This window comes from Danio rerio, chromosome 25 (genome assembly GCF_049306965.1).
Source record: "Danio rerio strain Tuebingen ecotype United States chromosome 25, GRCz12tu, whole genome shotgun sequence".
Classification (NCBI taxonomy): Eukaryota; Metazoa; Chordata; class Actinopteri; order Cypriniformes; family Danionidae; genus Danio; species Danio rerio.
In genome coordinates, this window is record NC_133200.1 from 14,685,293 (window position 1) to 14,697,500 (window position 12,208).

Below are 12,208 nucleotides of genomic sequence, written 5' to 3' on the forward strand. Positions count from 1 at the left end.
AGTGCTGGCCAGGTTTGTACACCACAGTACACACAATCTAAAATTCCAGGACATGAAATCAGTGGCTAACCTCAAAATGTTGGTCTGATCAGATTTCTCTAGCACTCGAACCATGAGCAGGTTGACAGAGCGAATGAGCTGCTGTCCGTCCTCTATGTCCTCCACTCTGGAGTCCAACATTAGTGTGATCAAACCGTGCATCAGGTCCTTCAGGACGCCCATCGAGGCCTCCCGTGCCAGACTCTCCATCGAGAACAGCTGAAAACGCACAAACAGTGACTCAGCATGCTACATAATGATCACTTTTGTTTGCTTGCTGCATTTTAATTTGATTTGACAAACAAATGGCGTTGTGTTTATGGCAACACAATGGCAGACGTGTTGAGAAACGTACAGATAGCATGTTTCCGATGATGCAACTGTAGAGTTTGAAGATTTCCTTCTTGTCCAGCCGATCGTCAGCCATGTGTGTGTTGTAAATAAGCCGCAGCTGCATGAAGGTGGCGATGAGGAACTGGTCGATGTGTCCAGACATGGCTTCTGCTTTGTCTGCCTGCCTCAAAACCTCATCAATCTGCAAAAAAATAAATAAAAATGCTAATTCTTGTTTAGGTTTAAGATGAAAAGCATAGAGCACGGTGAAAGGACTCAACCCAAGGTACAAACAGGTTTTGATCAATGTAAACTTGTTGTGCTCTCTCAATAAAACTAAAATGATAATTAACTGTATTCAGGGTTCATACAAACTTTTACGACTAAAATCTCATATTGTTTCATGCAATGTCTACATACGTGGCAAAAAACCCCAATGCATGTTGAAATTTATTCCCATATCGTTAAACACGCAACAATCTCTTAAGTTTAAATTTATATTTCATTCATTCATTCTCTTCAGCTTAGTCCCCTTATTAATCAGGGGTTAACACAGTGGAATGAACCGCCAACTTATCCAGAATATGTTTTACATCACAGGTGTCAAACTCAGTTCCAAAACTCAGCTCTGCACAGTTTAGTTTCAACCCTAATTAAACACAGCTGATCAAACTATTTGAGTCCTTCAGGCTTGTTCGAAACCTACAGGTAAGTGTGTTGGAGCAGGGTTGGAACTAAACTGTGCAGGGCTTCAGCCCTCCACGAATTAAGTTTGAAACCCAGCTGCAACACATCACTGTAAAACGGAAGGGCAATACACGCATACACTACGGACAATATAGCTTACACAATTCCCCTAAACTGCATGTCTTTGGACTTGGAAACCGGAGCACCCGAAGGAAACAAACGTTAACACAAAGAGAACATGCAAACTCAGAAATGCCAACTGACCCAGCCAAGGATCGAACCAGCGACTTTCTTGCTGTGAGGCGAACATGCTACCCACTGCGCCACCAAATTTATATTTTAATTATGCGAGTATGTGATTGGCGAAGGACAGAATAGAAGTCAAGACAACTAAATTATATTCAATAATAATAATAATAATAATAATAATAATAATAATAGTTTATTCTTATATAGCGCTTTTAAAACATTAATTCTCAAAGCGCTTTACACAAAAAAAGACACGGATATAAAAAGGTTTAGCATAATAGTATTGAATCATTCAGACTAAAACAAGCATTCACAATTGCTAAAGCATTCAAAATTGAAAAAACATTTAAGTATCTAGAAACAAAGCAAAAATGCCCACCTCATGAATAGGCAAGTGTAAAAGTATTAAGTTAAAGGATGATTTAAACAATTTAATAGATTCAGCGTGTCTAACGTCATGGGGGAGAGAGTTCCAGAGCCTCGGAGCCAGAGATGCGAAAGCACGGTCACCCAAAGAGTGTTTAGTTTGACATATTGTAGTTTATTGATGTTACTTTTGGAAACACCAGCCAGTAAGGCATTGCAATGGTCAAAGAAAAAAATGAAAGTATTGATCTGTTTTTCTGCCACAGAGGACAGCATGGGGCGGATTCGTGAAATGTTTTTTGAGATGAAAAACAAAAAAATAATGTTAAAAAAGTCTTTACATTGGACAGTACGTGGAGGTCAAATGTTAGACTTTGGTCAAATATTATCCCTAAGTTTGGCCTGGACCTCGACAGCCGAACCATCTAGGTTAATGATAAGAGGTTTAGTTTTACTTAGCTGGTTGGAAGAATCAAATCAACATAACCAAATGAGCATAACCTTTCATTAGTAATCAGGCACCAAAAATTGGGACATCCATTTTTTTTGATCTCTAAAATACAGTCTTTCAAATGTGTAACAGCTGAAATATCACAAGGTTTGGTGTGAATGTATATCTGATTGTCACCAGCATAAGGGTGGCACTTTAGACCTAGGGATCCCAGGAGACGAGTGGTGAAATGTACATGGAAAATTTACTGGGCCGGTGTTAGATTCAAGTATACATGTACGTTTTCCATGACTTTTCCAAAATTTTGTGGGTTTTACTGTTTTTCCAAAACTTTCCCAGGGCTGGAAAATGCAATGTCAAAATTCCATGACTTTTTCAGGTTTTGCATGACCGTATAAACCCTGTGTATTGTCATTAAGGCTGTTATTGAGAGAACAAAACATGTAATTAAACAAAAAGAACTAATAGAAGTTTGAAAAGTTTACTAGTGATCTTTCAGAAAAGGCTGAAAGTTACTAAACATTGTTGTGGCCTAATTTTGCTCGTCAGACCAGTGTGTTCTTTGGTTTTGCCTGAAGTAGATCAGGATTTGGCAATAGAGAATAATTAAATTAATATAAAAATCAATTTTGTTCCCCTAAATACCTTGTCAAAATCAAATATTTGATTTTATTAAAAACAAACAAAAATGTAAATTGAAAATTCTTAACCTTTTTATAAATTCAAATACAGTATGCACAACTCAAAAAAAAAAAAATTTAACTTGACATTTTCTTGGCGTATAACAAAACATTTACTGTAAATAAAAGCTTACTACTGGTTTTCACATATATTCTACTACATGTTACTTTTGACTGACCTATTACCACTTTAAATAATACATATGGTTCAGACAAGTTTTTTTCTAGATTTGCCTTAATATTTTCAAAAGCATCTTTCCTCAAACATATTCCAAGTGCACAAGTTCCAGTTACTTCATTAATTTTGCTTGTCAGACAAGTTTATTCTTTGATTTTGTCAAGTTGATGTGTGAACCTATACTGGTCTCACAGTTCAGTAATGATTATCATGCCATTGATTCGGTTCAATTCAATATCTCAGTGCATCATGGTGCATTGACGGTGCCTTCTATACACATATTTATATTTTACTTTACAGCACAAAAACTGTTGTATTATAATGTATAATTGTCAAATACATTTTATATGTATTTGTAATAAAAAATGTCCTTTAATACAAGCATTCAGATTTGTACTGTACCTTTAACTTGACCTGCTCAAAGAAAACAATACACCAAACTAAACTCAAGTACATGCAAAGAACAAGAACATTTAAAGCAAATTAACAAACGTAAATATTATCCTGCTTGGTTTTGAGCTATGACAGGTCACGCGTACAACAGAAAAGGGCGCGATTGACTCTAATACGTTAGCTCTGTTCACCGATAAGTGTCGCCTCCCTCGCCATAGTATTCTACCACAACATAGCTCATATGAGATAAATGACGTCAGTACATAACCGGTTAAGATGTGTAAATGAACGATACCAAATTGTCTGCATCTGCATCGCAGTGCACCGAAGAAACAATTGACACCCCTATTGTCTAAAGTATAACAAGATTTATACTACGTTTAAAGGAATAATTACACTTATGTAAAAGTAATTAATTGTGACTAGACAAGCGTGTTCTATAATTGCCTTCATATTTTAAAACGGAGCTGCACAATATATTATTTATGCATCTATATCGCAATGTGATCCTTCACAAGTCACATCGCTGGATATGCAATGTTGAGTTTGTACTATAATTCATCAGTTGCATGTGTTTTTCAGGTTCAGGTATAAGAAAAAAAAAATGCACCATTTGTGACTTTAACTGAATGATTAAAATAATTCAATAAAAAGGAATCGTTGTTACTGTACTTGAATACTGTTAGACTTGGAAAACGATAAAAAACTAAATGCAATTAAAAAAAGATGCAATTGAAATAAAGACTGTTGTGCACAAAAACACTCACAACACATGCAAATACAGAAATGCACTGCAAATAGCACAGACCACAACAAAAAAAATGTGTCAGCTGACCCCAAAAAGTTTATAGATTCTTTATTAGATTTTATGGAGATGCACTCCCACTGCAGAGTCATCCCAACCGATTTAACTTTATAAATTATTTCCACATATAGGTATTAAGTTAGGCCACATTTACCTTGCACAGTTCAAGTGACTTAATTCCGATTTTTTTCTCCCATGTGGCACAGATCGGATATGGCTCATGTACGTGTAAGCAGGAACAAATCACATGGATTCCGATTTACTCAAATCAGATTCAGGCCTTGTTCATATGTGGAAATTTATTCGATATGAATCGGATCTGTGTTCTCGTGTCTGCAGTGTAAGCAGGTAGATCGAATTTTCACCTGTCAACGCAAGTCGTGCGTCATTAAAAACTAGAGCGAATAATGTCAAGTCTGACACTTTAATTTTAGAACAGACTTCAGCACTGTCCTAAACCTTAAATCTCATACACGAGGACTGTCATAGCTTTTATATTGTAATATAGCACAAGTATTTAAGCATGTTAGCGAGAGCGAGAGAGTGCAATGTCCGCCACGTAACCAATATAAACTAATATAAAACTAGTGCTCAGCAACATCACATGAATAAATCATGCCATGGACACTACATTAAGATGCCTAAAGGTTTAAAAAAAAGCCTATATAGCAAAAGATGAACAAATGAGAACCTTTTTGTCAAACTATAGTAAAACAGCTTGCAAACAGATTACATACAGCAATGGAGAAAAGAGCACTCTTTAATTATCTGCTGTTAGTCAGCGCCCCCTTCCCCCCCCCCCCTTGTCATTGCACCTTTGCTGTTAAAATGCAGACAATCGAATACGAGTCGCTTATAAAAGATGATGTAAACAGGTCATCAAAACATCGGATAAAGTCACAAAATCGGAATTGACCATCAAGATCTGCAGTGTAAATGCAGCCTTACTGGTGAAATTGGATTTATATCGCAATATACATTGCAAAATAAATAAATAATAATTGCAATGCTAGATTTTTCCAGCCCTATTTTGAAAGCATCTTGCCTCAAACATATTCCAAGTGCACAAGTGAAGTAAACAGCTGTAGAAATGTGAAACAAATTCACTTGTGAAATAAGACTAATCTAATACATGTTTTTTAAACAACTATAAGAAAATGTTTTACTTTCATTTTTACGTTGAAGGCATTTATTATTATTTTGCCACATCACCCATCAATAGCTGTGGCAGACAAATTGCCAGGGAGCAAAAACATAAAAAAAAGCACTTGTTGCTTAAAACGTTAATTGTTTATTACTAAAATCCAATGAAGAGGGAGTTGGAATTAAACCCACCTGTGCCAAAGCCTGGATACTGGTGTTAATGTCTCCACTAGCCACCTGGGAGATGACAAAGTTGATAGTGGAGGCAGTGCTATTGTGAATGTCATCAAAATGAGGAGAGACCGAATGAATTCTGAAAACAGCAGAAACACATATTTAATTCCTTTAACAGCAGCAATACACTATTGCATTGACTATGCTGAAGTATTTCAGCATACAATCCATTTAGCTGTGTTGTGCTGAACTCATACTTGCGCTCAGGAATCATGACCGGCTCCAGAACTTCATCCAGTTTGTGCTGCACCAGGTCAGGGATGTCGCTGGCACACGTGTGGTTGTTCTCGAAGACATCCAGATCCAGCTGAAACTCTTTCGGGATGGATGGAGCCGACTGCTCCAAGTGAGCGTTCTGCTGCCGAGCTTGACTGTTGAAAATGGACACATAAAAATATTAATTATGTTCATATAACAGCATTACAATACTCTTATTTACAGAGCAGCCATGAACATGAGTAAGACTGAATTCTTGTTCATTATCAGTAGAAGGGAACTAAAATAAATCACTTCCAACAACAAGTATATGAAAGTAATATTTAAAATGGTGATATTGATTAATTGTAGATAGATTTAATATAATATAACTCAACAGAAAAAAGCTTGAACTTGCTTGTTTTTTTATACATTAAAATGAACAACGATACACTGATTTTTTTTTTCTAGCCAAGGCATTTTTCAACCTTACCACTTCAAACAAAACTGTTCTTTTAAACCTCCAATTATGTAAAAAATGATCTTGAATGATTTCATATGACATCACAATCAGCCGTACAATCTAATAATCTCTAATATTTCATTGTGATCCCTAGCCCTCCAGGATGTCAGGTGCCTTGTGAGCAGTACGGCAGTACTTACATCCTGTAAGTGCGATACATTATTCTGTCCATGGAGAGCAGCCAAGAAAAGAAAGGAATAGTAGAGAGGAGAAGAGAAAGACTTAGGATTAAGAAACAACATGCATCGACACAAGAGGAAAGAACGAGACAGAATAAGAATTTGCGCGTAAAGAAAGTATTACATGGACCAGAACTTGCATTGTAAAGGTATTTTTGGTTATACTTTAAGGACTTTGTTATAGTGTAACTTTTCATTTTACTACTGAATAACATTAACTAAATGTGCTTACTGTATTGATGTAATTAATTGTAATTAATATAGTAAATGGAACATGTGAAAAGAATGCCTTCTAATAAATTGCTAAAGATGTCTTTTCAGAGCGCATGATTTGAATGAACTAATCAGTACATACTTAAGCTTGTTGGGCACTTCCTCTTGAGCAGGCTTGCGTAGAAAGGTTGCATTGGGATTTGTGGGATGCTCCCTCTGGGGCCGCTCCTGTTTGGTTGAGGGTGCTGGAGTCTTCTTGGCCGAACGTTTGATTCTCTCTTCAAGCATGCTCATTTCTTTCTCGGAGAGCTGGACAGAAAAAAAAAAGTTGACCTGAGCATTTAATTATCTGCATCAGGCAAAATTTTGAATATGCTAGAAGAGGTACCTTTATTTTAACAAAACAGATGACGAAGGTTAGAACTTAGACACGCAATTAGTAAATCCTTGATTTCAGACCATGTTACGCTATATCCAGTTCACCTAGATGCCATATTTGTCAGATTTACAGAGTATGGTATGTAAAATTAGCAAAAAAAAAAAAAAAAAAATTTACAATGTAAGAAAATTACAGTGCACAGTTGGTTGGCGACTTGTGCCAGGCATCCAGACTACTTGGACATCTTCAACCCGTGAAGAGGGTTTTAAAAAGAGATGACCCCATTTTCATTTGAAATCTCTGGTGTTCCATTTCAGTAAAGACAGATTGAAATGCAAACTTTTTAAAACAGGTTTTGGATTAGGGGCACTCCATATTTAAAATGCCATTTCAAAACAAATACACTAAGGGTGCTTTCACACCTAAACTTTTGTTTCGGAACTAGTCTCGTTTGCACAGTTAGCGTGGTTTGTTTGGCATATTTGAATCCAGCAATCATGCTCGGATTTGCGCCAAATCAAACGGTCTGAGATCGCCTGAATGGGGTGGTCTCGGCTCCATTAAAACGAACTCTGGAGCGGATCGATTGTAGTGAGAAAGCAATACAATTCAAACCCGGCTATATCACAAGTGTTTATGGATATGTAATAGGCATACGGCTATATGAAGAATGATGAGTAGGGTGGGAAGTTCCGGGAGGTATCCACAAATGCACAGAGACTCCTGGACGCCCGCAAATGTGTGATAATCTCCCAGAAATCGCACGTCTCCCTCCCGGTCCTCAAATACGTCGCTCACCCCTCCCCACCGCATCCCTCCTCACTCTTCAGACACGTCACATGCACCCTGCCAAACACCACCAAACCACCACCCCACTGAGAGGGGACTCTGCAAAATAAACCGTGAAACTCTGACCAATGTGAGGACAGTTTCCTCACCTGTGACTTGTTTTAGCTCTTTTGGTCCGTTTAGAAACTTTGCCGTATGAAAGCAAACGGCACCAAGAACAAAATGCAACATTGTAACAATTTTAATCCCTGTTTCGGAACAAATAAATCGATTCACAGGTGTGAAAGCACCCTAATTTGACAACACACAGCACCTTAAAGGCCAAATTTATTTGGCTTACGTTCCTTATTTCTGTTGAAGATAAAAGAGGATATTTTAAGAGTTCAGATGCAAAAACTTAAGTACCTTCTAAAAACTTCTATCAAAAATGAAAAATTTTCTAAGTCTCTTTTGTTTGTTAAAAATTTTCACTGTAAAGACCATAAATAGGACTTATTATTTGCAATAAAAATAATATTACTGAACCTGCACAAATGTCAGACGGCATTGAGGTTTTTGCATCTAAACCCTCCATTTTAAAGAAAGCAGTAAACATGTAACCGACATACATGGTAGAAACAAACAATATTTAAGTCAATGGCTAAAAGTTTGAAACAATCTTCGAATGATCTTTCGTGAAAAATACTCCTCAAAACTAGTTTGGAACATGTCAAAGGTCAATAAATGACAATTTGACATTTTTGGGTTCTGTTCCTTTGTGCAGTTCCTTTAATAAACATTTTACAAAATGAATTAATTAATAGCTTTTTTGTGTGGGACTTACATTTGAGACCCTGCTTTTTAAAGTAATCAACCACCTAAATAAAATGTGATTATTTGACTAATATTCACCATTACGTGAAACAAATTCGATTGGCAACTAGTATCTTACATTGCCGATGAGTTTGAAGACTTGGTCTCCACAGGCATTATAGGCCGCTACGACAGTATTAAGGGCAGCATTGCGGACTGTAGTGTCACGGTCTCCAATATGGACAGCGATTTCTTTCAGAGCCTTGGCCGGAGTCGGTTGGCATACATTCATACCGAAGTTCTCAATCAGGCAGCCAAGCTCCTCGAGACATTCTGGAAAGAGTGAAAAAATAAATCAATAAAATGTACATTACACAGTAGAAAGCATCTAAAGGTTTGAGGAAACCACACTTACCAGATCTTTGCTTTGAGTTCTTTGATTTGGTCCCATCCATAAGGTAAGGGAATACTTTGCTCGCTGCGTAGACTTTACACAGCATCGCCAAAATAGCACGGACATCTTTGCGCACAACATCTTTAGACTCTCCAACCTGCTCAGAGACAAGAAAGCAAAAAAAAGGACCCCGTCAGGCCGTTTCTCAACAAATTGTCTTCATAGTTAATGTTCAGGTAGATAAATTCTACCTTAAGGATCAGGTAAGGAATGAAAGACGAGGCCTCGTAGTCATTGAGCTGGTAGTTTTTCCTGCTCAGCATGGTGAAGAGCATCTTGAGGAACTCCAGGGTTTTCATGATCACACTAGTGTTGGTGTCAAAGAAGCGCAGAGTAAACCACTTCAACACCAGGTCCAGACAGCCAATCACAGCCTCAGACTCGGCCTCCATGTGCTGGATAACAGATAAAACACATTAGTGTAGTACAGCTTGATGCAATTACGTACTCGCCATCTGCTTTGACATGACAAACCTCAATCATGGCTCCGATAGCCTTTACGTGATGCTGAAAGTCGAAGTGGAAGAGCTCGTCTTGTAGCCACTTGGCCAGACATGTTGACATTTGAGTTTTGAGCTGCTCTACGTACTCGTCACGAGGAGTAATGAAGTTCCACTTCAGAATCTAGAGGAGAGTTGGTAAGCAAACGCATACACACGATGAGCCTAAAGATGCCACTCAATAGTGTTGACAAATATTCACAAGTACCACTGAGACGCTGCTCACCTTTAATGACTTCTCTTCTTTGATTCTCTGCTCTTTGCCATTGGGAACGAGGATGAAAATAGGACCAGACTTATCCTCCTCATCTTTTGCGCCAGCCTTAACAGGAGGTTTCTTTCCTGCAACAACCTAAAGTGGCAGGACAACATTTTATGTACTCTGAATCACTAGCTCAGGTTGGGAAGTCTTCTTTGATATTAGATTCTTTGGCTTAGTGTTTGCTGAGCTCTGCGATTTCTGCTTTGTAAAATTATATACTAGTTCAAAAACACAGTGCGACAATGAATTTAAGAAATTTCCAATAAAGTTACCTTAGCATATATCAAGTTTAAAGTGAATATTTGCTTAAATTGTTGAAGATCCTAAAAGTCTGATTTCTGAAATATTGCAGGAAAAAAAAAGGAAAAAAAAAAAAAAAAAGATTTACATATTGCGAATTTCAGAGCTATTTGACCTTATTCTTTAACATTAGAACAGGCACAGCCACTGAAACTCGATTGACATTTGCAAAGCCCTGACCCCCTTCTCACAATCCAACATGCTTTCAGTATCAAACTCAGTGCTCCCTTATCAATTTGTGCACTCCCCAGGGAAATGGTGAATATTTAGAAAAAATTACATACTGATTTTAGACAATAACAGACGTAAAGCTCTGCATTTCACAAGGGAAATATTTGGGAGCGTAATATATTTATATTTTTAAGAGCAAAATTTTTAGCAAGCGTAAACAAAAAAAATAAATAAAAACTGTTATAGTCTACAAGTTCAGATCATTTGAATGCAATCAAAATGTTATCAAATTGATTCCCTAACGCAATTCACAAACGGTGGCACCTTGAACAAGACAATGCACCTATGAATATATAGACCATTTCAATGTGTTGATGTCATTGGCTCATGAACATTTCCTGTTTGTCATTAAACTATTTCATAACTCTAACAAGAGGCCATTATCACAATCATAACTTAATGTTAAAAAAGCTTTCATAACATTTATCAATATGTGGCTTCTTGGATTTTCTAAAGCTATTGAAACTAAAAATGTAAAACAGGAAATACGTTTGGACCAATGTTTTTGTTTACAATCCTCAAAATGGTCTATTGGAGGCAGTAAAGATGAATTTAGTGTTTATCTGGGTCATGTGGTTTTAAATTTGCTCACCTCACAGTCTCCAGGTAGTTCACAGGTTGTCACATTTCCATTAACTAAGCAAGAGTACTCGAGATTGATGAGCTAAATTTTTCTGTTATGGGACAGTGCACAAAAATTTTAGCAAGTAAAAAGGACCATTGATTGACAGTTGAGGATGCTGTCCACACAAACTTTTCCGTTTAATTCACTGCTCTAGGTTTCAGGAAAAAAGAAAATATTACCAGCCATTCTAAGTAGTTCTGGCTGCGTTCTAAGTCCTATACAAGCATGTTTCATGTTAACTGCCGATGTTTGGGCATAGAGAAACATATCCGTGTTATGACTGGCCAAATTGCCTGTCAACGAAATGGCTGCAAAGAGTAAGACGTCTCCAGACTTTGGTGTCATTCACTTGCGTAAATTTTTTTTAGGCATAAAAACAACTTAGGCTGATTAATGTTGCAAAGTGATATTTTCGTATTATTATGCCAAACACGCTTTGCTTGTTGAAAAAAAAAAAAGCTTGACCGCAAATTAATTGGAGGCCCCATAACAATTTCATAAAATGACTTCCACATTGCAGAGTAAGTTGTATAGCCTAGCTCTTTAAAATAGAATTCTTCAAAAGCTGAAATTGGACTGAATCATTACAACTGAATAAAGATCACTGCAAAGACAGAAACGTTGTGAATCTAATGACAACACCACATGCAGTGCTTCCACACCAAACCTGCTCCAGTAGTGCACTATATGAGATTCCAATATACCTTTTCACTGCTAGGAGGCCCTCTTGAGAGCCTGTTTTGCTTAGCATTATCTTTTTCTCCTTTCACCTTGAGCTCCATGCTTTCGCTCTAGTGCAGAAAACGACGCAGCACATTTCAAAACACTTAAAAAATGCAGAACCCAATCCATGGTCTTTTGACTTTCACAGAAAACTAGGCCAGCGTTTAAATGTACTTTTAATAGAGGCTTATTTTTGAACTGAGAAAGAACACTGTCATTGTCTTTTCATGGACAGCCCCTTGTGTATTAGGCACCGGATGATTTAGATCACAGATTGGATTGTTTTATTAGCAGCAACTCCCTACAACAACAGAAAACAGTGAAATGTGCCACACCTTTTTAGCCGCAGGACCTGCTGGTTTAGCTTTCTTAGTGTCGGGTTTGGGTTCAGGTTCACTGTAGTCATCAACGGGACTATGATTCCTGGCTGGAGCTGTAAAATAAATGACAGTTAAAGTAATTCAAGACTTTTTCCAAGTTGTTGA

At 37.3% G+C, this 12,208-nt stretch overlaps 1 protein-coding gene across 7 annotated transcripts in view; it reads right to left on the bottom strand.

Annotated features, from left to right (window-relative positions):
* The window catches only part of ckap5 (cytoskeleton associated protein 5), a 45,102-nt gene that overhangs the window by 8,884 nt on the left and 24,010 nt on the right, over positions 1–12,208 (bottom strand). For 3 of the 7 annotated variants that reach the window (XR_012399869.1, NM_001037667.3, XM_073942029.1), the window contains exons 27-37: positions 12,059–12,156; positions 9,809–9,934; positions 9,557–9,706; positions 9,274–9,477; positions 9,044–9,179; positions 8,768–8,961; positions 6,811–6,977; positions 5,756–5,929; positions 5,517–5,637; positions 395–574; positions 71–258 (exon numbers count right to left, since the gene is read on the bottom strand). Coding sequence is in view for 6 of the 7 variants with exons in the window: in NM_001037667.3 (NP_001032756.3) it covers positions 71–258; positions 395–574; positions 5,517–5,637; positions 5,756–5,929; positions 6,811–6,977; positions 8,768–8,961; positions 9,044–9,179; positions 9,274–9,477; positions 9,557–9,706; positions 9,809–9,934; positions 12,059–12,156 (1,738 nt within the window). In the remaining variant the exon portion in view is untranslated. Of the gene's footprint in view, positions 1–70; positions 259–394; positions 575–5,516; positions 5,638–5,755; positions 5,930–6,416; positions 6,441–6,810; positions 6,978–8,767; positions 8,962–9,043; positions 9,180–9,273; positions 9,478–9,556; positions 9,707–9,808; positions 9,935–11,704; positions 11,792–12,058; positions 12,157–12,208 lie in introns of all 7 variants that reach the window. The other 4 variants (XM_073942028.1, XM_073942027.1, XM_073942026.1 and 1 more) reach the window with 3 other exon arrangements.